The 24,278-nt window shown below is 39.9% G+C and overlaps 1 protein-coding gene across 5 annotated transcripts in view; it reads right to left on the bottom strand.

Annotated features, from left to right (window-relative positions):
* Positions 1-24,278, bottom strand: part of DSE (dermatan sulfate epimerase) — a 158,708-nt gene that overhangs the window by 48,722 nt on the left and 85,708 nt on the right. For 4 of the 5 annotated variants that reach the window (XM_045499334.1, XM_045499332.1, XM_045499336.1 and 1 more), the window contains exon 2: positions 5,838-6,306. In XM_045499334.1, coding sequence (XP_045355290.1) covers positions 5,838-6,306 — 469 coding nt within the window. Of the gene's footprint in view, positions 1-5,837; positions 6,307-24,278 lie in introns of those variants that run through there. The other variant, XM_045499337.1, reaches the window with a different exon arrangement.

The following is a 24,278-nucleotide window of genomic DNA, read 5'->3' as shown; positions in this document are numbered from 1 at the left end:
GGCCACACTGAGAAAGACAGGCACACACTTCATTTTGGAATGTACAGGAATAAGACTGATTGGTTCATTTCCATATGCCAGAGGCTTTCCTTTCTTTTTTTCTTTTTTCCTCTCCTTCATTTTATTATTTTATTTTATTTTATTTTATTTTGCAAATACACTCTCGGATATCACTGTCCAGAAGTTGCGATTCATAGGCAAGGATTTAGTACTAAGTCTGTTGCAAATCAAAGTACAATTACTTCTCTGTCCCAAAGTTCAACTTTCTTTGTTTCCCTCACCAGTTCTGATTTCCTGTAGCTGACTGGCTGCAATGCAAGAATGAAGTAATTTCTTTCCTCTGTGATTTATTTTCTGACGGTAAGTAAGCAAAAATACTATAAAGAAAGGAAGAAAGCATGATTCACAATGAATCCTTCTCAAAAACACAACTCCGGAGTGACAGAGCAGGTAAAACGGAGTAGTGTGTATCAAGAAACTTGAGAATCAAGCTGCATGTTCATATCTAAAGATAATAGACTTTTTAGTAAAGCTACAGGCCAGGTACATAACGCTAAAAGCTTTACATGCATTATCTCATTTAATCCCGAGAACTATCTTGCACAGGAAGGCTCATCCACATTTTATAGATGAAGAAACTGAGGTTTCTACAGGGTAAAACACCTGCCAAAGGATGCATGGCGAATAAAATGGCAGGTTTTTAAACCTGTGGAAACCTCAGTTTCTTGCCAGCACTGTTTTGCCTCCAAAGACCACTATGCAAGGCCCGTTCCCCAGGGTGTACAATGCTTAGACAAAAAAGCCTGTTGCCTGGAAATGCACACAGGATCGCTATATGCTATCAACTAGAGCTGAACAACAAATCCTTTTTGTTACAATCTTATCTTAAATCTCTTTTAAATGCATTCATCTCTTCATGTTATTAAGTGAAATAGGATCAACTTAACTGCGCGTTTCTTAAGCGGTTAAGGATCTGTAGTGTTTTCCAATAATCATGAGTGAGTTTTTTTCTACTTCCTTTGTTTGTTTTTAGCTATAGATCCCTGCAAGAACTTCCTAAGGAGTGTAATGCTATCTACTGATCGCTAGCTTGAGTGAGATACACAATGTACAGGGAGCCTGCCTGATACATATACAAAATTCTACTGAAGGATTAAGCTAGACTAGGGAAAAAAAAAGTGGTCTGAGGCTGAACCATACATCCCTGTATTTCAATGAACTTCACTTTGGAGATGCTTTATCCAGGGATGCTATGGTATATTCATTCATTGGACAGAAATCTACTTCATGCCATGCTATGAGCTGGAAGATACATGCGTGAGCCAAAGACACAACCCTGCCTTTAACATTAGTCTGGTCTGGCGTAAAAAACAGCACCATGCAAGCAACTCATCACACGTGCACTGTAAGGGTGTTCATGAGATCACTGGGAAGATTCTTCCCCAAAACCCCAGGAGACATTTCTGTCTGGCGCTTGGGTCAAAGGTAGTAGTTCTGTAAAATAACTGATCCGTGTTTGATATCATGGACACCCTACACTTCAGAACTAACGAAGCCTACTCTCTTTGCTGTCAAAAAACGCCAGGCCCACTTTGGCCCACCCATGGTCTGTGAGGGACACCATTTTATAACGGTCTCCTTCTTAATTCAGCTGATATCCCCAACCTTTTTCTTTCCCTTTCTTTCTCAGCTACTTCTAATTTCAATCTTATATTTTGTATTTTGTTTCCTCAGTCTTGTGGGAGGAAAGGCACAGTAGAAATGAGTAAATGAAAATATACACATGAAAATTTTAGGAAAGTAGAGTAATATATGCTGACTCCCAAAACTCCAAAAATTGACTTTCTGGATATTTCTTTAAATCCCTACTAAGAACTGCTTTTATTTTTTTCCTACCTTAAATTTTAAGCTTCTGGGAGGTGGGGGGGGGGGAGGGAACTAATGGAGAATATTTATTTGAAGTCTAGCTGTGTTCTTTTTTTTTTTTAATGTTTATTTATTCATTTATTTTTGGGAGACAGAGACAGAGAACATAAGTGGGCAGAGAGAGAGAATCCCAAGCAGACTCCATGCTGTCAGTGCAGGGTCCAGTATGGGGCTCAAATGTGGGGCTCAGACTCACAAACCGTGAGGTCATGACCTGAGCTGAGATCCAGAGTCAGATGAGTAACCAGCTGAGCCACCCAGGCACCCCCTGGCTGTGTTCTTTTTAACTATGTAAGGTCTGAAGGCAGAAAGCAGCCATTTATAAATGAGAATACCCCCACAGGCCAATTGACATACACAGAACTTGCTCTAGTGACTAGGTGACACTATATAAAAATTGAATTATATAAAAAATGAATTTACTTTAAGTGAATCAAAATGCATTTCTATTGTTACCAGTTCTAGATTTAGGGTATCAGGTCATTAAGCTTTCTCCAAATGATTTCATATTAAGTTCTTTTTTTTTGAGGTAGGGAGGGGCAGTGAAAGAAGGAGAGAATCTCAAATAGGATCCACGCTCAGTGCAGAGTCGGATGCAAGGCTCGATCCCACAATCATGAGATCATGACCTGAGCAAAATCAAGAGTTGGATGCTTAACCGACTGAGCCACCAAGCGTCCCAAGCTCTCATCAAGCTTTCATCTAATACAGAGCCAACTGCAGCCCAAATTCTAGCTCTCATTTGGAAGATGAGATCTACAGCTGAAAATGATTTGCCACTTTATATAGAGGTTAAAAATGACATCTTTTCAAATTTGCTTTTATTTTAATTTTTTTTTAAACATTTATTTATTTTTGAGAGACAGAGACAGAGCACGAGCAGGACAGGGGCAGGGAGAGAGGGAGACACAGAATCCAAAGCAGGCTCCAGGCTCTGAGCTGTAGCACAGAGTATGATGCGGGGCTCAAACCCACAAACTATGAGATCATGACCTGAGCTGAAGTCAGACACTTAACCGACTGAGCCACCCAGGGGCCCCTAAATTTGATTTTTAGAACTAAGTTAAGAACAAGCTTAAATTACTCTGCTACTTTTACTACTATGAAGAAGTCAGAAGAACCAAGGAGAGTGTGAGAGAGAATGTGGCATCTCTGTAAAGGCACATACAGCACACAGACAGGACTCATCTTTCTGTGCAGCCCACGCATTGGGGTACTGGGAGACACACGCAAGTATGACGCTAAAAGAAGAAACAAGTTTTGCACGCTCTTGTTTTTCAATCACTACCACCCTTGGGATCAATCTTTCAGACTCCCTTTGTACTTGATGGTATGCATTATATAAAATGGACACGTAACAGTTATATCAGTATAATTATATTAGTATTATATATTATATCAAATATATAATTATATATTATATATAATATCATATATTATATCAAATATATAATTATATATTATATATAATATTATATATTATATCAGTATAATTAGATAGTATTTTCCTGTAACTTTTCCTTTACGATGGCCCCAAAGCCTTAAATAAGTGAATATAGAGATGTTACCTTTTAGCTCTTTACCTACAAAATACTCAACTGAAAAATAAACCACATTAAGAAACTTATATGCATGTACACCTCAGATGTACTTCTTCTTAATACAGATAAAAGACACACCACCATTATGTTCCCCTAAGCCTTCTTCGTTGGCGTTACCTTCAGATTCTTATAGGCATAAGAAAAGGGCCCAGGGGAGCATCACTGAGCATTTTAATGGAACAAGGCCAAAAGGAAAACTTTGTGAATTAAACAGATGTTCTAGTTTAGAAAGTCATTTGAACAATGAGTAAAATCTCCAAATAAATTTCAAACACGGGGGCGCCTGGGTGGCTCAGTCAGTTAAGCATCCAATCAGGTCATGATCTCGCGGTTTGCGGGATCAAGCCCTTGTCAGTGTGTGAGCTGACAGTGCAGAGCCTGCTTGGGATTCTCTCTCTTCCTCTCTCTCTGCTCCTCCACTGCTTGTGCATACTCTCTCCCTCTCAAATTTAAATAAACATTAAACAAACAAACAAGAAAGGGCACCGGGGTGGTTCAGTCAGTTAAGTGTCAGCTCTTGACTTCAGCTCAGGTCACGATCTCACGGTTTGTGGGTTCAAGCCCCACATCAGGCTCTGTGCTAACAGTGCAGAGCCAGCTTGGGATTTTCTCTCTCTCCCTCTTTTTCTACCCTTCCCCATCTTGTGTGCTCTCTCTCTCTCGCTTTCTCTTTCAAAATAAATAAATAAACTTTTTTTAAAAAAGAAAAGAAAAACAGCTTTATAGGCAACAGTTTTTTTTTCCTAAATAAAGTATTTAATGGGTGCCATTTTTAACCAATGGCACAATGTCAAATGAGTAATTATAACATTTGATAATATAATCTCGTAGTTCAAATATCAAATAAATTTCACACATATTTTGTTTTCTTTCTTGGTGTCAGGAATAGAGTAAAATCAGTTAATTAAAATCAAAATCAGAAACAACTGCATACATGGCTCAATTCTGAAACAAACCAAATAAAAAGGTTGTTTCCAACCTAAAATATTATAAGCTTCAAAATGATTATACACACCTAACAACGAATCTTAAAAAGTCAGCTCTGATATGGATTTAACACCAGGTCTTCCGTAATGTTTTTTATTAAGAAATTCCAGAAAACCCTTCAAACTCTATAAGCAAACAGCATTCTTGATGATACTGGCAGAAATTTAGGAAGAATTAAATTTCATTACCGTATTGACTGAATTCAGGAAGCTTGCAAATGACCATTTTTCGCCCCTGTGACGTGTAGGATATAACTCATCACAGCATTATATGTATTCACTGATTTTTTTCTAAGCATTTAAAAATGAGCTGTCTATAGCCCTATAAAAAAGTAGCAGCCTCTGTAATTTTAAAAGGATATTTCATATAATTTGTATTTTTTTGGTGCAATTATACCATGAATATGCATTAAAACACAGTTTAAGTATGCAAGTGATGAATCACAGGAATCTACCCCCAAAACCAAGAGCACACTGTATACACTGTATGTGAGCCAACTTCACAATAAATTATATTAAAAATAAATAAATAAAGTAAAAATGTGGTAACAGCAAAAAAGAAAACAAAAAAAAAAAAACCACAAAAAAACAAAAAACACAGTTCAAGTAAGAATACCCACAGGATCCCTAATCAACTCATTGCCTATCTTTCTGACACCAGGTAGACACATTCACTATAAACAAATAAAATAAATGTAAGCTAATCAACAAGGAAGCAGTAAGTTTGTTTTCAAATCTTGGAACGTCTGAAGTAAATTATTATGTAATTAGAATTCCTCACATAACTACACAACACTGGTTTTCCTAATGTTGGTAGTTCTTGGATAAGTATAGTTTGGTAGTTATTGGATAAGATCTTGTTTATAAATTGCCAGTTAATCCTATCACATTCATTTTTAGCTCCTAATTGTCATAAAATGTAAAGAGATCTTAACTGGCTAAACTCTCTCGTTGGCAAAAGTCTTAACCACTTGGGGCTCAAGCAAAATCTAAAGCCAGATGACCATAATACATGCTTGTTAAACAGGGGGGAAAGAATTCTCAACAATCGAGATGATAGTATTTACTCAATTCAACAAATTATGTTTTCTTTGGCTAGGCTGTAGCTAAATATTTTCCTGCTAACTTTAAACATGGACGTTACTGGGTCTTTTGAAACTGTGGACCATTCATAAGCCGCTGACACCACAAATAACAAGCAACTCCTCCCCTCCACTCACACACACCTATGTGAAAATCTGGCCTCTGAAATCTCATCTGAGTATGAATTCATTTCTTTAAATTACAGAGTTAATACAGTAAGAAGAAAAAGACAAAAATCTACCAACTAGGCTGAGCTGCCATCCTCTCCATGTAGTCTTTGGCCATGTCTCGAGCTTCAATGTTTTCAGGATACAGCACACAGAACATTGCCAAGGCGCCCAAGTTGTTGCCGTAAATTTCATTCCAGCGGGCGCTGTAGTCCTTGGGGTCCCAGGGAGGGAGGTACTCCAAGGGGCTGGACAGCATGGTGTGCACGGCCTCGGTAAGCCGGGCGGCAATGTGCTCATGGGAGCCCGCAGCCCTGAGCTGGAGCTCCGCCACCTCGTCCCTGGAGAAGAACAGCATCGGGTGGCTGTCGTAGTGGGCATTGGTGAAGGGAATCATGACTTCTGGGTTCTCGTCGGTGACGTAGGCTGACACAAAGCAAAACAAATATATGAAAAACACACTGGGAGCCCCCCGTGTGTGAGTCCTCATCGTGGCATCAGATCTCCAAGTCTCCAAGGCAGCCAAACCATCTTCGAAAGATCCTACATGAGGAAAAAGGAACAAAAGGGTATGTCAACCAGGGGAACATGACCAATAGGAAATACAACCTTGCTTGTATTATGATGTCTAAATATTTAAAAAATAAAGCTTATGAATTTAGATTTTTTAAAAAAATGCAACAAAAATCTGAACTAGGAAGAGACTTACTAAAACCTAATAATTTAGTCACGGGAATAAAAGGTACAACATAATAGGTAATACGGTCAATGATATTATGATAGCGTTGTATGGTGACAGATGGTAGCTATGTTTGTGGTGAGCACAGCATAATGTCCAAAAGTGCCAAATCACTAAGTTGTTCACCTGAAACTAATGTAACACTGTGTCTCAACCATACTTAAATAAAAATAATCCAATTTTATTAATTAATCAATGAAACATGATACATCAGATATATATTCACTGAGGGAAACAGAACTTTGGACTTGGGGAAACCATGTAATATATTTGCTCAAGCAGGGAAGAAAAACTCTCCTTGGTATTTTTCTCACACTTTGTCATACAAAAAAAGTTTAGATTTTATGGTATTTTTTAGACATTAATATGAAAACCACAGTAACCAAAAGCTGGTGGTGAAATGTTGTCTGGGAATCTGAATGGACATTAGGAAAGAAGAAAAATCCTGTCTTTCCTTCTTTCTTTTTTTAAGTAGGCCTCACCCCCAGTGTGGAGCCCAATGCAGGGCTTGAATTCACGACCCTGAGATCAAGACTTGAGCTCGGATCAAGAGCCGGATGCTTAACCCACTGAGCCACCCAGGCATCCTAATCCTGTCTTTCTTCATATAGGCTCCTTTACTCTGGCCTCTCCCAGCTTCCTAACAATCTGCATTCTAAAGCAGGGATTAGGATCAATACATCTGTAAGAATGTGAGCAGACAAAATATTACGAGTAAGGCTATATTCTCTTTGTGTCAGCAGAAGGTGGGGACGGAGAAGACAAAGCAAGGTAAACCGTCAGCCAAGCCCTTGCAATCCCTGGGCTGACATCAGCCAAGTATGCAGTGAAAGACCAGACAAGGAGCTGCTGGGACTAGAAACTGACAGGCCTTCACTCAGAAAATAAAACCCCAGAATCAAAAGGCTGAAAGAACATGTGTGCATTTTCCCCTTATTATTTGACACTGCTGCCCACTTTTTCATTTTGCACATGGGATTTTGGTATGTCATCCAGTAAGTCAGACATTGAAACCAAGCTCATATTTTCTTAACCACTTAACTTTCTTAAAAAACCCTTTTTTCAGTGGCACAGGTTAAAAGAACGTCTTTCAAATACAAGAACATTTAAAAAAAGGAGAGAAAAGAAAAAAGAAAACCTCGGCCTAGTCTATGTCCTACATCTGGGATAAAGCAGGCATAAAATCCCCCAGAGGAAAGTCAGGGAATTCTTAAAATTCTTCAGAGGGGAAAGGTTATAGAAAGCAGACCAGAAAAAGACAGTTTTATGTAAATAATGAACAGTAGTTTTCAATTATTAAAGAGAGAAACTGATGGAGAAAAATCAACCTCCCCAGCTGAACACAAACTATTTTTCCAAGGAAAAACTGCCTCATCAAATTCACAAGAAAGAAAACTAAAGATTTAACACACATTGGAGATCAATCCACACTCTCAGCTTGCTGTATCTCCAAGAAAAAGGCAATATGGCATCACTTATGGACGCTGCCATTAATTCTAATATTCTTTATATTTCTGAATGTGTTTTAGACTATACGTATGAAATTTAATGGCAGCAATTTTGCAAAGCATTTTAGATGTATTTCAAGAGTAGAACTTGTGATGAATTAAAAAAAAATTGGTATAGCCATGCTAAATAAAATATATGAAATAGAAATAACTCTTGGAATCTACTCATATTATGTCTAGCACCCAAAGCTTCACGGCGGCTGGCTAGACCCTTCAAGGTCAGAGGCCTGGCCAAAAGAAATAGTCCTCTGTGGTTATGTCTGAGGAGGGGTGTGGTCTCTGGCAACACAGAGACATGGCTGGGTCTGAAGTCATGCTTAGTCCCCACAGCCCCCACCTCCACTCCGAGGCTTATTTTTTGCTCTTTTTCATTGAATATCCGTGCAAACAATTAAAAAAAGAGCCTGCATATGTTAAATCCCCCAAAGTCTAAGGCTGGATGCAGTTACCAATGCAATTAACACTGTGGAGGTTTTAGGCACCCAGTGTGAGGATGGATTAGGAGTTTTTCCTTTGATGCTTAATTGAAGATCTTCTCTCAACTACTCATTTTTGAATGTGTAGCTCACGTTCTAGGTGTTTGTGAGGTGCTGGGTTTTGGAGGATGGCTAAGAACCCACTGGGAGACTAGAATTTGTCTTAGATCCTATACCAACATTCCCTAAACGTAGCTACAAGCAGATTGGTTTTATTCTCTTTCTCCTCCTGTTATCCACACTATCCTCCTACCCAGGTCCAGAGTTACTGAGGTAGTGGGGCGCTCCAGAGGATCCCTTACAATGTAGGACTCACGCTGTGATCCCAGGCACTTCTGCCACATTGCGTCCAGTTACGTAGGTCATGGCTAAGTGTATTTAAACAAGAAGAGTTGCTCCTGAAGCACAGAACCTCATTAAGATGTTGTTTTGGGAATGATGCCATCTCAACATGCCAACTGTTATTGAAAGTTCCCTAGTTAGTGCTTCAAATTCACATGCGGGTATGAGGGCAGAAAGGCTGTGAGCTACCTACCACACATTTAAGACATTAATTCTTGTTGGAATACCATGTGGACCAATGCAGAACCCACAGAAATTCCACAGAACAATCACAAAGACTGCCTGAAAAGAAAGGACCACAGCGTTCATCGTGTCACAGACTATGTTGCCTTCTTATTACATTGCACTCAACCACCCAGCCTTCGCAGCTCTCCCGGTGATTAAGGCCTTTGTTGACCTATCCGAAGAGTTCATTTCTTCTGTATTTGGCACATCCTTGTATCACATGGAACTATTCTGGCGGTTTATATGCTGTGCCTCACAGAAGGTGGGACCATAGCTTCCTCTTTGTATCACAGGGCTTAACACTGTGCTTGACAAGGAAAAGGCAGCTCCTGATGCTGGCTGAAGTGAACTAACCCTTGGGCTTAGGACTGGCAGAGTAGATATCATCACTAAAAATGAGAAAGGAGAAACCTTATTCCCCCTTATTTGAAGCCAAAGCAAGTTTAGAATTTTTCAGAAAAAAATTCTGCTAGGAAACTTATAGAGGAAACAAACTATTTACAAGGCCTAGAAACTCCTGCAGCCTAAAAATAATTTTGAAAGAAAGATAAAAAAGAAAGAAATTAAACCTAATTAAAGCCTAACCCAAACTACTGAGGCTGATAACCTAAAAGGAGATGTCTACCATCTTAAGTCTGTCTAGAAAATTCCATTGAAAAGCCCCTATTTCTAGTCTTTGGGTTTCCTCTTTAAACTTCTACCTTCTGGGGGGCACTTGGGTGGCTCAGGTGGTTAAGCTCTGACCTTAGCTCACGTCATGATCTCACAATTCGTGGGTTCGAGCCCCTCATCAGGCTCTGCATTGACAGCTTGGAGCCTGGAGCCTGCTTCAGATTCTGTGTCTCCTCACTCTCTCTGCCCCTCCCCGACTTGTGTTCTCTGTCTGTCTGTCTCTCTCTCTAAAAAATAAATACGTATTAAAAAAATTATTTTAATCTATACATATTTAAACTTCTACCTTCAGCATTCTGTGTACCACTCTGTGAAGAGTTGGAATAACATGAAAGGAGCATTTCTCAAGATAATTTTAGGTAGACCACAGATGGACAGGTATTACGCCAACTTATTTCAATGTATGTTAGGAAAAACTATAACTAGTACATCTAACCTGAAGTTTTAACAGCAGATATAAAATTCCTATTTACAACAAATTTAAATTTAAAAGTTTATATTACAAAAAAGTAAATAGATAAGGCAAAAATTGTTGAAGGTGATAGCTGAATGACTACTGGAAGATGTTGAAATGCTGAGTAAAACAATGGCCACTGAGTTTACCAGAATGGCCAACTCGGGGGCATCTAGGGGGCTCAGTATGTTATGCGTCCGACTTTGGCTCAGGTCATGATCTCACAGTTCCTGAATTCGAGCCCCGTGTTGGGCTGTGGGCTGACAGCTCAGAGCACACACACGCACACGCACGCACACACACACACACACACACACACACACACACACACACTCATTCACACACAGACACACGCTGGACAAGTCTATACTTTCAGAGGTCTGTGGATGATCTCTCAAGCCATTCTCCCCCCAGTTCAGTGTGTTGCAGACACAGCAGAGCACTGTCAACTCCCTTCAATCTTCAGGCTGCATTTGGCCCAGCTCAGAGCATAGCATTTTCAATACGGCAAAATCACGAGCAACCCTCAGCAGGTGACACTAGTATTTCAGTTTACCCATAGCAATTCTCAGGATAGTTCTGAATGACTCTACTGAGCCTCATTTCCCCTAAAAGTCTTTCTCTTCTCCTATAACACACTAACTTTCCTTATCCAGCTTTTCTTCCCATTCTTTTGTCTCACTCAACACAGCTCGGAAAGCAAAACATTCCTAAATTTTGACCTAATCAATGACTATAATATACTGTAGTCATTTAAGAATTAACCTGTCACTACCAGATAATTGAGACAGCAATTTAATCATCTCCACCCTGCTTATATCAGTAGCAGTCCAAAGTTTGACATTATGCTTAGGCCAAGCCAAATAACACAACAGGTGTCTAAGAAGATGCCTGAATTCTAATTATTTTAAGTAGGTCCTCACAAAGCAACAATAAGCCTAAAATTATTTTGCTTTAATCCTGGTTCCAACAATCCACTGCAGCTGTTATGGTTACTGACACACAGAGAAATTTTGTGTAAAATGCTTTTCACACATTTGATCTTTTACTTTATAATAACTTAATATTACAAACAGTATTTAGAGTTAGTGTCTACTGATACTCTAACGGTATCTTACAGGCAAAACTAGAACCCAATCTCTTAAATGCTAAGCCAACATTCTTTTCTTTAATGAAATTTTTAACAATATTCAGTGACATTAAAAGTTCCATTTTTGCCATCCTTACACAAAGAAAGCACAGAAAGAATATGCTGAGAAGAAAAAGAACTAGAAACTAGACTAGTAACATCGAGTTTCAAAAATGAAGGTTTCCAAATGGTCTGGGACAGTTTATAAATGAAACACATGATGATACAAAAGGTCTTTCAATTTCCTTGGCTTCAGAAAATGTAGAAAGTATAAGGATTGAAGACTGAGATTACCCTGTAGAAAGTAAAACATGTCCCAAATTAAGATGGATTAAAAACACTCTTACATTATGATTAACACCGGGCATGGAGCTGGGCAGACAGGAGTATAAACCCCTGCTCTGCTGTCTGCTAGTTTTGATCAACTGACTCCTGCTCTCAAAGTCTCCATTCTCTCATCCATCAATGATCCCAACTTCACAGAGTGATTAAATATTATGTGATGCACTTCACATAGAACCTGACATGAAGGAAGGGCTCTATAAATAATTTTTCTAATGTTTATTTATTTTTGAGGGTGGGGAGAGAGACAAGGAGACATAATCTGAAACAGGCTCCAGGCTCTGAGCTGTCAGCACAGAGCATGACACAGGTCTCGAACCCCGGAACTGAGATCCTGACCTGAGCCGAAGTCAGACACTTAACCGACTGAGCCACCAGGCACTCCAGAGCTCTATAAATATTTTTAATAAAAGGGAAGAAGTTTGGGGCATGCAAGGTTATATTAATCCATCCATAAAAGTTTTTTGGAAGAAAAAGGAGCAAAAGAAGGAGAATCACAGATATTAACTGACTGAGCAAGGTCGAGCGTTTGTTAGAAACTTAGCTGAAACTCAAACACAATGCTCCTGACTCTAACACATATTTCATTAGCTCGCTCAATACTCACTGGAAAAGAATGAATATAACCCTTGAGATTTTTAAGTACTGGGCAGGGGTTTGACCCTCAAAGAAAAGAATAATGATTAAATAAATGATTATCTGAGTTTGACTGCCTCCCAAGGTCTGTAATTCTTGGTGTATAAAAGGTGACTGCTTCTTACTGTATTCTTTCAAAAGGGCCAGTATATAACAGGGAGTAGAAAAGAAAATCTCTGGCTGGGGAGTGTTTCCTAGTAACAAATTTATATGACTGAAGGGATGCATGAGTACTTGGGAGACATCTGTTGCCACTGCCTGAGTTGATAAGACCCTAACCTCAAGGGTCTGCTGTTGGCTCAGGCAATGTCATCAGTATTCCAGCTGATCATCCTGGGATGTGCTATCTGATGATAATAAAACCAAAACCCTTCTCTCCCAGGATATCAGTGCATTAATTCATAAGAAATACAACCATCAGTCAGATTGGGAGATATTTTCTGACTTCATCAGAAATGTACACAAGGAGTAAAATTATTAGATAATTGCTGGGGGAGAGGCCCTGGGATTGGGGTAACTCAACCAGTCAAGAGCATAATTTGCTTGAAAGGAGGCTGTGTTGTCAGCATATATCACAGATGCCCTTGGGGTATCATTAAGAACAAACATTTTTTAATTGAATCGTTTAGGAAAGAAGAGCAAAATATACATGTCCCACAGCTCCTGCCACCAAGCCCATCAAGCTCAGCTCAAGAGTACTGGCTCCAGTTTGCCCAAGCCAATGGATGGGCCCAGCAGTCAGTTAGTTATGTGATTAGGACAAACACCTCCCACAGTAGAATTGGATGTGCCCATATCCAGGAAGGGCTAAAGCAGTCCTGCTGACCAGACAACAGAACGCTCTTCCTTGGAAAATGTATAGACACTGTAGAAGTCAGCAATTCTTTCTCGTGTGTTCTTCCACTGAAAACCTAGTTCCCTCATTTTTAGGCCTCTAATTGGGTTTTAGACAACTCTGATGCCCTGAGAGCATTAACGTATTGTAACAGAGCCGCACATTTCCTTCTCTGATCTATTTTGGGATTTAACTCTCAGAGAAACCTATTTCCAAGTATTTGAGAAACAACCTGCTGTGGTCTCACACACACTACTCCACTGTTTCCACGGATTTTTTAACTAACGGAATATACATATTTTTAAGGTTCTCCTTACTTGCCTATTTCAATTTTTATTAAATGTATAATTTGGATAATTTTTTGAAAAATAATTTTACCTCAATATCAAAATAAAACCTTATATGTCCTTCATAAATTTCTGTAGTGAAATAAATCTAACATTATTCTTACATACATCAAATCCTAAGAAAACATATGGTTTTGGTACTATACAATCATTCCCTAAAATTATACTCCCTGATGTGTAAAGCCTATAGACTCAGCCAAAAAAGAAAAATTTAAAAACCAAGGGCTCTTAATCAAATTGAAAGTTCCTTTTACTGAGGGCTTATTGTTTTCCTTATTTAGGATGAAATGAAATATATCTCCCCAAAAAGTCATTTCTAAACAAAAATCCACGATATGAAACTACAGCATATGGAACCCCTAAGAATTTACACGCACTACTGAGGGAGTAATTACAACCCTGAACCCACACAGCAAAACCACACCATGTATAATCATGGCACACATCACCTTCATGCTCAACACTGGAGGAACTTGAAGTTAGGTTTATAAGTTAAGTGCAGCTCTGTGCAGTCCAACACTGTCCTCAGGAAAGTGTTTGTGAAGATAACACATTTCCTCACAATATAATCTGGACCTCACTTCTTTCTTAGGCCAACAATGATAACTATAACTTTCTTCTGTGAGAATGGTTAACCGAAATTATGCTTAAAATGAAGGCTCCAGATCCCATTCACCAGAGGGCTACTTGAGTAAGTAATTTAGTGGTTCTCAAACTGAAGGCATCATTTAGCAGTAGAGTTCTGTCTGCCTGGTGCACCTTACTACGAAACTAAGAACCATTAAGATCCAGCTTTCGGGGCACCTGGCTGGCTCAGTTGGTAGAGTACGTGACTCTCGATCTCAGAGTTGTGAGTTCAAGCCCCATGATGGGCATAGAGCTTACTTTAAAAAACAAATAAATGAAGGTATTACCTAAATAAATAAGCGAATAAGTCAGATCCAGCTTTGGAGAGCATGGCTGTCTTACAGAAAATAGAAAGAAAGTAAAATCTGTACTGTCACGGAGGCAAAGTGAAAGCAGGGTAGAGGTGTGGTGGAGGATCTACAAATCACTTGGGAGAACACTAAAGTAGCTAATTTTGCTTACAAAAAGGAAATGAAATGGTTATACCTTTTTAAAAGTTGTACTTGGGGCGCCTGGGTGGCGCAGTCGGTTGAGCGTCCGACTTCAGCCAGGTCACGATCTCGCGGTCCGTGAGTTCGAGCCCCGCGTCAGGCTCTGGGCTGATGGCTCAGAGCCTGGAGCCTGTTTCTGATTCTGTGTCTCCCTCTCTCTCTGCCCCTCCCCCATTCATGCTCTGTCTCTCTCTGTCCCAAAAATAAATAAACGTTGAAAAAAAAAATTTTTTTTAAGTTGTACTTATTTAAGTAATCTCTGCATCCATTGTGGGGCTCAAACTCATGACCCTGAGACCAAGAGTTGCATGCTCCTCTGACTGAGCCAGCCAGGAGTCCCGAAACGGTTCTACTTTCTAAGCTATAAATCAGTTGTAGTTTATCTAGCAGTCTAACAACTGGACATCTTCTAATTGGTACCTCTTCATTACAATTTTGATTTTCTTTAAAAAAAATTTTTTTTCACGTTCATTTAATTTTGACAGAGAGAGAGAGAGAGACAGTGTGCGAGCAGGAGAGGGGCAGAGAGAGGGAGACACAGAATCTGAAGCAGGCTCCAGGCTCTGAGCTGTCAGCACAGAGCCTGTCGCAGGGCTTGAACTCATGAACCATGAGATCATGACCTGAGCCGAAGTTGGACACTTAACCAACTGAGCTACCCAGGCATCCCTTGATTGATTTTAATGATGGTATTGGAATACCATATCCTACAGTATTTTCAGAACTTTTTACTCTGATACTATTTTCAGAATAATATAATGTTGAGTATAATTAACTGTATTTCTTTTTGGTATTCCAAAACTTTTAAGAAGTAGTACCTTATGAACGTGAAAGTTTTCCAATGCACTTTTTTTCCACAACTGGAATATCCATGTAGGGGCTAAGAATTACTTGTAAACATTAATTAATTAACTCAGTTATGTATTGAGCAGCTATTAAATCAAAGAACCATGCTAGGCACGGGGTAAAAACTAAACAAGACGGGTGCCCAGGTGGCTTAGTTGGTTGAGTCACTGACTCTTGATTTGGGTTGGGGTCACGATTCCCGCGTTGTGGGATAAATCCCACTCAGGCTCTGCACTGAGTGTGGAGTCTGCTTAACATTCTCTCTCTTTCAGGGCACCTACGTGGCTCGGTCAGTTGAGCTGTGAGTTCAAGCCCTGCATCAGGCTCACTGTTGTCAGTGCAGACCCCACTTCAGATCCTCTGTCCCCCTCTCTCATTGTCCCTCCCCTGCTTGTGCTCTCTCTCTCTCTCTCTGAAAAATAAATAAACATTAAAAAAAGATTCTCTCACCCTCCTCTGCCCCTCTCCCCGCTGCTCACATACTCTCTCTTTCTAAAAAAACAAAAAACAAACCAAAAAAATGTAAACAAGAAAAACTATGCTCTTCACTTAATAACTATAGGATAAAAATCTAAGAAAATGATGTTTCTGAGTTGTGTTTTTTTAACTGCAGAGCTTATATTACTTTGACAATAAAGATGAATAGAATTCTCCCTTAGTCCAACATAATTTATTTAACTGATTATTGACTATACCTGGTCCAAAAAGAAAATTAAAAATCTTTTTTTTTTCCAAAATTTTTCTCAACAGTAAGTAACCAAAGCTTTCCTGGAAGGGTATGCAAAACCACCTATGGCCTTCCCAGCAATAGCTTTAACCATGAAAACACTCTTTTCTGGCATTACTAGCTAAAAATATAAAGCATAGAAAGGAAGATAAAGATACCGAAGCCAATGGCTGAATGTAACTGCATATAGCTTCAAATAACAATTAAACTAAACCATAAATACTCATGAAAACTAAAATACAATTTTTCTTCTTGCCATAGATTGATGAAGGCAGACTGGTGAGGTGGCTAAGAGGGGTATCAGAGTGGCCTTGGTTTACTGCTCTGTGACTCTGGACAAGTCAACTATAACTATCTAAAAACCTAGTCCCTTATTTCAAATGAAGATGAAAATAGTATTTGTGTCATATAACAGTTGGGAGGTTAAATAACACCTATAAAGCATTTACCACTTTCTGGTAAGAGTTCCCCCAAAACACTTGTCCATCACCATTTAACTCAGAACATGATTAGTGGCTGAGCACCTGGGTGGCTCAGTCATTAAGCATTTGACTGGCTCAGATCATGATCTCACAGTTCGTGAGTTCAAGTCCCACGTTGGGTGTGCTCGAGCCCTGCTTAGGGTGAGCTTGAGCCCTGTTTCAGGTGAGCCCCACTACTCTCTCTCTCCTCCTCCCTCTCTCTTTCTGCCCTCCTGGTATATTCTCTTTCTCTCTCTCTCTCAATCTGGTTTTCGCTCACTTGCACCTTCTCTCTCTCTCTCTCAAAAAAAAAAAAAAAAAAAAAAAAAAAAGGAAAGAACATGATTGGTGGCTGTGGGCACAAGTTGGAACCAGACTTCCAAGGTCTGAATGAATCCCAGCACCACCACAGCCCTAGCTATGCCCCTGTTTTCTCTTCTGTAAACTGGATAATACCTTCCTCATAGGGTTTCTGTGATCTTTAAGTAGCTGATTTACTTAAAACATTAAAAGGGTGTCTAGGATTTAGGAGGTATTCTGTAAGTGCTAGCAGCCATCATCTTCTTATCGATGAGACTGCCAAGGTCAGTCCAACTGAGAGCAAGGGGGCCATGACAGCAGGAGGAAATGCTCACAGAACTAACACATGAAGAATGTTATTTTTAAAATAGGTACAATGCATTGTGTGTTCAGAATCTTGCAGAGTCATCAGGAGCCTAAAAATACCAAAATATTTTGACAAATATAAAGTATGTGAAGCCAAGAGGTTTCTCCTTCCTGCTCAACTGCACATTTATAATTTTTAGGTGACATATTCCAAGTAACTGAACACATCTGAGAAGAAAAGAAATCTTCAAATCTAACACAATTTCTTCATCAACCAATATTTATATAGAGAGATAAAGCTTACAGATATACCATGATGACGCATGTGTTTACAGTCAGAAAAACATCCTAAACATAGAAACCCTAGTCTTGATGAAATTTAAAAGATGAAAAGAATCACTTCTAAACCTAAATACAACTTCAAAAATCTGATGTTTGATTGAAATACATTTTCTACTTCCCCTAAATGGCAATATGCATTAACTTTCAGTTGATAATGTAATTCCTTGAATTTGTGGATAAAACTACCTTTAATTCTGTGACCAACGCTCCCCTTTGATTTTTAGGTATGTGACTTCCTTTCTTACCATTTGTGATGGTTAATTTTATATGTCAACTTGACTGGCCATTTCTGGATCGTCTGTGATGGGGTTTCCATAAAAGTTAGCATTTGAGTAGACCAAGTAAACGAGACTGTTCTCTTTGATGTGGGTGAGCCTCAGTCAATCCACTGAGGGTCTGAACCGAACAAAAAGGTAGAGGAAGGGAGAATTCATTCTCATTCGTGTGCACACTCGCTCTCCTGCTCTCTTGTCTGCTCGCCTGCCTGAGCTGGGCCATCAGCCTTCTCCTGTCCCTGGACTGGGGTAACACAACCAGCTTTCCTCGGCTCCAGCTTGCGGACAGCAGTTCATGGAACTTCTCCAGAGTTGAATGAACCAATTCCTCTGCCTCGACATTAACTTCAGGGCTACCTTCTTCCTTTCCACCTCTTCCCTGATCTTAGTCAATACCACATGTACTTGCAGGTTCATTCTTCTAGTAAACTTCTGTATCTGCAAATTTCTGTGGAATGAGTCATGACATCAATTATAGATTCTCAGGCTAAGTACCACAAAACACATTTAACCTCTCACGTGCAATCTACTTAGTTTCACTCATTTATGAATTTAGCTAAGACTGTATATTTTGGGTATGCCCTTATATCTTTCTCCTCCAAGATCAGGTCCTAGAGGTTTACCCTCTAATGATAATGACTCTAAGAAACACTAATACCATGTTCAAAGCCCTACCACACTATGCAGGAATGGGTTAACTCAATAGGCCTACTGCTCAAACCCTACAAAATTTCTAAGAAAGGCCTGTCTTCAGGATTGGCCCTTGTCTGGCTCATAGGAGATGGGCTCTGAGCCTTTGTAATATTTTGCCTGATAAAAAGCCTTTGTATACCTGAGGCCTCAGGCCATCTAGTACCCAGCATGACCAGATGGTTTGTACTAACAATGTGACTTATGACAAACTCCTATCTTTGCTCTGAGGGGCTAGAGTCTGAAGAGCCGAAGTCAGCCAAGCAGGTGCTGCACGTCTACATGACTGGACCCCAAGCTGGGGTGAGCTTCCCTGGCTGGCAACACTTCGCACCTGCTGTCCCATACTGTTGCCAGAGTACAACTCCACTGAGAGAGGACACCTGGAAGCCTGTGCCTGGTGTCTCCTGGACTTTGCCCCATGTGCCATGTCCCTTTGCTGATTTTAATCTGTATCTTTGGCTTTGTTAAACCATATTCATGATTAAAACAGCTTCTTGTGAGTACTTTCTAGTGGATCACTGGGCCCAATGGTGGTCAGCGGGAAGCCCCCACCCAACCTTCTTTTTAGTCCAATCATCTAAATTCCCATTAGAATCGTGAAAGTCTTGCCACACACTTTGCCCCATTAGAAAATGTGGTGATACTCTTCACCAAATCTTCTTTTTCACTCAACTTTTGCTGATTTTTTCTCCCCAGGAAAATGATTCTGTCTCTGTCCAAGGATGTTGCCGTTGAAGCACAGGACACAGCAGGATATACAGTGTTGTACTTACAGACCGCCTGAAAGCTTTAGGTAGTATCTAAAAAAAGAAATACACAGGGGCGCCTGGGTGGCTCAGTCAGTTGAACATCGGACTTCGGTTCAGGTCATGATCTTGCAGTTCGTGAGTTCGAACCCCGCATCAGGCTCTGTGCTGATAGCTCAGAGCCTGGAGCCCGCTTTGGATTCTATGTCTCCCACTCTCTCTCAGCCCCTACCCTGTTCACACTGTCTGTCTCTCTCTCTCTCCAAAATAAATATTTAAAAATACTTAAAAAATAAAAAACGAAATACACAGAAGTTAGGCAAAAAGCTTAAAAGAATTTCATGGGAAAGTAATTTGCTGGCATCAAACCCATAATTCCAGCATAATCAAAATTAAAATTTCATTTACTGGATACGTATATACATTCATGAGTATGTCTACTGAGTATATACTGCAGAGTGATGTTTTTCTCGCTATATTTAAAGTTCTTTTTCATTCCTTACTTATATTCAAGCACTCTTCCATGTTTCCAATCTTCAAATACTCACCAATGACAAAATTTAATTTTTTCTTTTCACTGCCTTTCACATTCTCAACCATTTTTATATGTACTTTTTTTGATTCTCATTTTTGTCTCACAGATCATAGTTCTTTGGCACCAAAATCCCTGAGTACTTTCCAAATGTCCTCTCATGAATCATAATCAAAACTCAGAATACCACAGACTTGGTCTGTGAAACAATGCTACATACATGTAATTAACCCAAAGATGCAGGCACTGTCTTCTCAGGACTTGCCCATCTCAGTTATTGGCAACCAATCCTGCCAGGAATTCAGGCCCAAACTCCCGCTCCTTCCCTTACCTACTCTGTCTCTGTGTTTAAACCATCAGCCAATTTTGTTGACTCCATCCTCAAAATATACCTAGAATCCAGACACTTTCGCCACTGCCATAATGCCTAAGCCACACCATATCTTGCCTGAATCACTGCAAAAGCTTCCAAACTAGTCTGCCTGACTTCACCCTTACCTCCCAATGGCCATTCTCAACACAGGAGCCAGAGCCATCCTTGTTCGATCACAATTCAGATTATGTCACTGCTCCATTTAAAACCCTCCAACGGCTTCCCCATCATTCAGAGTAAGAACCAAAGTGCTTACAATCGGTCTCAAGATACAACATGGCCTGGCCCCGTTGCCTCTCTGCCTTCACAACCTACAGCTCTTTCTCTCTTTCCCCATCCTAGCCATGTGGCATCCTTGCTCTTCTGGTACACATGGGACACGCTCCCTCCTCAGCATCTGTGTGCTTGTTCTTTCTGCTTAGAACGCTACCCCCAGACATCTACATGGCTTGCTCTCTCACCTCCTTTAAGTTTTTGTTCAATGTCACCTTCTCAGTGAGGTTGGCTGTGTTCATTTTACTTAAGTCAATCATCACCATCCCCTAACTCCCTTCCGGGTTTTATTTTTTCTTTATAGCACTAATAATCTTCTAATCTACTATATAATTTACTTATTTCTTTTGTGTGCCTAGCTCCATCCTCTAGAATTAAGCTCCAGGGGATCACTTTGCTTCCTGCTATACCCCTAACACCTAGAAGAGTGCCCAGCTCTTAAGAAACATGCAAAGATCATTTACTGAATAGATTAACTAATGTGTCAAGATGTAAACCTTTAAAAACTGAGGGATAATTATGTATATAATCATATAACTATACAAACATAACTACATATAGAGAAGTGATAAAATTCTTTGTGTACCAAGACAAACCCTTTGGAGGTAAAATGTACTACAACCTTGACCCTTTCAAGGTTACGCAGGGCAATAATTACGGTTTACTGACAGCTGGCACCATAGCCGCTGCCTTCTCAACCCTCCCTTGAGCACAAAGCTCGCACTATAAGTGAGAGGTACTGCTGTGCCCCTAAGTCTTGCCACGTCCTTGTTAAGGTGCCTGGCCCACCTCAGATCTCACTCCTCACCCAGAGTATCTCATTTGGTTTCCCAACAGTCCATGGATGGTTTGCATGGGTTTTTCTCAGAGACTTTTTCTAAACGCCACCTCAAAACTTTCAGCCCATTTTACATGCGGTTAGACATTCCACCACTTTTCCCATCCACTCCTGCCCAGACCGGGCAGGCCTCTCCTTCCACTGGCTAGTTGTCTTGGTGCTAAGACTTTCACTGAGGTTGTTCTGTTTTGAAATTTAGAGTGATTCCCTTCATGTCCCTCCTTTTAACTATATTCCCAAAGATTATTATTATTATTATTTAATGGTTTGGTCTAAGGGCTTTATTAGTGCTGCTATTTACAAATAAAAAAAAATTTCCTGTACTGCTGACATTTCTTTTAAAATGGAGAATTTAAAAGAATAAAGATGCTTTCTAATGAATTATTATTTCTTGTACACCTATACCACTCCTGTTATTTTGTGCTAAATATCTTATTATGGTGAGTTTCTATAGATATATAAAGTGTTACTACTAGGAAACAATCTTTAAGGAAAAGAAAAGCTTTACTAAACTGCTGGAGACTCTGATAACTGGGCAGAAAAGAATAAGCACTGGCCACAGATCCACAGGCCAAAAAAAAAAAGTGTCCTGCCAGAAATACCCCAAGTCAGAGCCTATAATATGGCCAGATATTTAACGTTTGTGTCTGTATGTCCAAGGTCATGCATGCTTAACTGGATATCTTGGTGAATATCCAGTTGACTTGACTGTCTACATTTCATACTATCTTTAGCATCTGGGAATCTGGTCCCATTCTCCACATCTCCTAATCTACACATATGCCTCTCATATCTGCCCTACCCATTTCACCCAATCTCTGCTCACAGCCAGGTCCCACCTAGCTGTTTCTTTTGGTCAAACCTGATGGCATTCTCTTCGTTGAGCTGGATGCTGGAGAAAACTCCTTTTGTACTAATCCTTTTGTAAACTTTCTTCTCAGGTCTAGTCCTAAATGAATGTGGAGGCTAGATGACCACTTGTCAGGCAATTCCTGAGTTAAACGAGGCAGGGGAGGGGGACCAGGTGTTCATTCTACCTCAATCCCAACTATAAACCTGAGGCATCAACTTCTATCTTACCTCTGCATATCTACCCACTTACTCATCTCCAATCGACTCTTTAGTAAAATCCTTGCTGTTGATACTGTGGATTTTTGCCTCTTTCCAAAAGTATTCACTTCTTCCTTTATCACCTATACTTTGGTACAGTGATATATCTTTCAAATTTATAGGGAAGACTGAAATTATCCAGTGCAAGTATAATGTCCCTAAACTTATCTCTAATCCCCAAATGGAAAGAAGTCACAGAGAGTGCCATGCTGAGAAGAAGAAAGAAATGCAAAAGATCCTTTCAGAAGACAGGGACATATTGATATCCCAAGGCTCTTTGTGGCATGTCCATCACTGTGACTATTCAGGGAATGGTGCAGGTCTAAGGCAAAGAGGAGACAGAAGAGCCAATGAAAGCCTGTTGTTTCTCATATAGACCTACAGATGCCTCCCCTTTCCCACAATCCTTTTGGCACACCATGGTCACCGTATGGCAGACTCAAAAGATCTGACTTGGAATCTGTTAGGAGTTGAACCATGTCTTCTAAAAGTTCACTAAGTAAAAGTCCTAATCCCCAGTACCTCAGAATGTGACCTTATTTGGAAACAGGGTTGTTGCAGATACAATTAAGATAAGGTCATACTGCAGTAGAATGGGCTCCTAATGCAGTATGACTGGTATTTTTAAAAAATAGGAAATTTGGAGACAGAGAGACACACAGGGAGAATGCCACATGACGATGAAGGTAGAGATAGGAGTGAAGTATTGCCAAGTCTAGGAACACCAAAGATTGACAGGAACCACCAGAAGCTAGCAGAAAGCCGTGGAATAGAGAGTCTCTTCCATGGCCTTCGCAGGAACCAAACTGATCAACACCTTGATTCTGGACTTCTAGCCCCTAGAATTGTGAGACGATAAATTTCTGTTGTGAAAGTCACTCAGAAGCACTTTGTTACAGCAGCTCTACCAAACTAACATACAGTCCTAGCTCCACAATTCTCTCATTTCTAAAGTAGAGGTCGTATTTCTTATATCTGAACCAGAGGCTGCTATAAACAATAAATATGTATAGCGCTTACCAAATGCCAGGAACCATGTTAAGTATTTCACATGGATTAACTCATTTAATCTCACCACAGCCCATAATGTAGATACTAATATCATCCTCTTTTTACAGATGAGGAAACTGAGGCATAGGTGGTTGAGTACGTTACCCAAGGTCACATAGAAAGCGAAGGAGCTGAGAGAGAAACCCACAGTCTGACCATACTACCTACAAAACAAGTATCTTTGTAAACTACAACATTCCTTACAAATTAAAGAATCACCATTATACCACCTTCCTACTCAAGAGCCTCTATTCCAACAACAAAACAAACAAATTTCTCATGCAAGAGCTTCCATAACCTAACACTTACCTACCTTCATTTTATCACTCATTTCTTCCCTATACAAATTCTCTCTTCACACTTACCTGCTCTTCCTTGAGTACAACTCACATTTTGTTCTTTATTCCCACTATCACTCTCTTTCATGGGGCTCCCCCTCTGTGCTGCTCCACACCCGACCTCTTTTCTTTTTCAAAGAACACAAGGTTCTTGATGAAGCCTTCCCTGGCAACTCCATCCATAAGTGGTCTCCCCTGTGGCCTCATACCTGCATTGTTCAATATTCCTTGAGAAATCAGAAATAATGCCAGCCAAGAAGATGCTTACACCATCTTAGAAGATGGCAAAAGAAATAAAATTTTTACACACACCACTAAAATAAAAAGGAGGATGTATGCAAGAGAATGACAAACTACTACTGAGACTTAGAGAAGTTAACACATCTGGCTAGGGTGGAGAAAGAAGGATGTACTGAGAAGGGGGTACCTGAATTGGACCTAAAAAGGTGTCAATAAAAATGTCTATAGCTTTGTATGTGTTT

Source organism: Leopardus geoffroyi, chromosome B2, assembly GCF_018350155.1.
Source record: "Leopardus geoffroyi isolate Oge1 chromosome B2, O.geoffroyi_Oge1_pat1.0, whole genome shotgun sequence".
NCBI classification, from domain to species: Eukaryota; Metazoa; Chordata; class Mammalia; order Carnivora; family Felidae; genus Leopardus; species Leopardus geoffroyi.
This window is presented reverse-complemented; position numbering and strand designations above follow the sequence as displayed.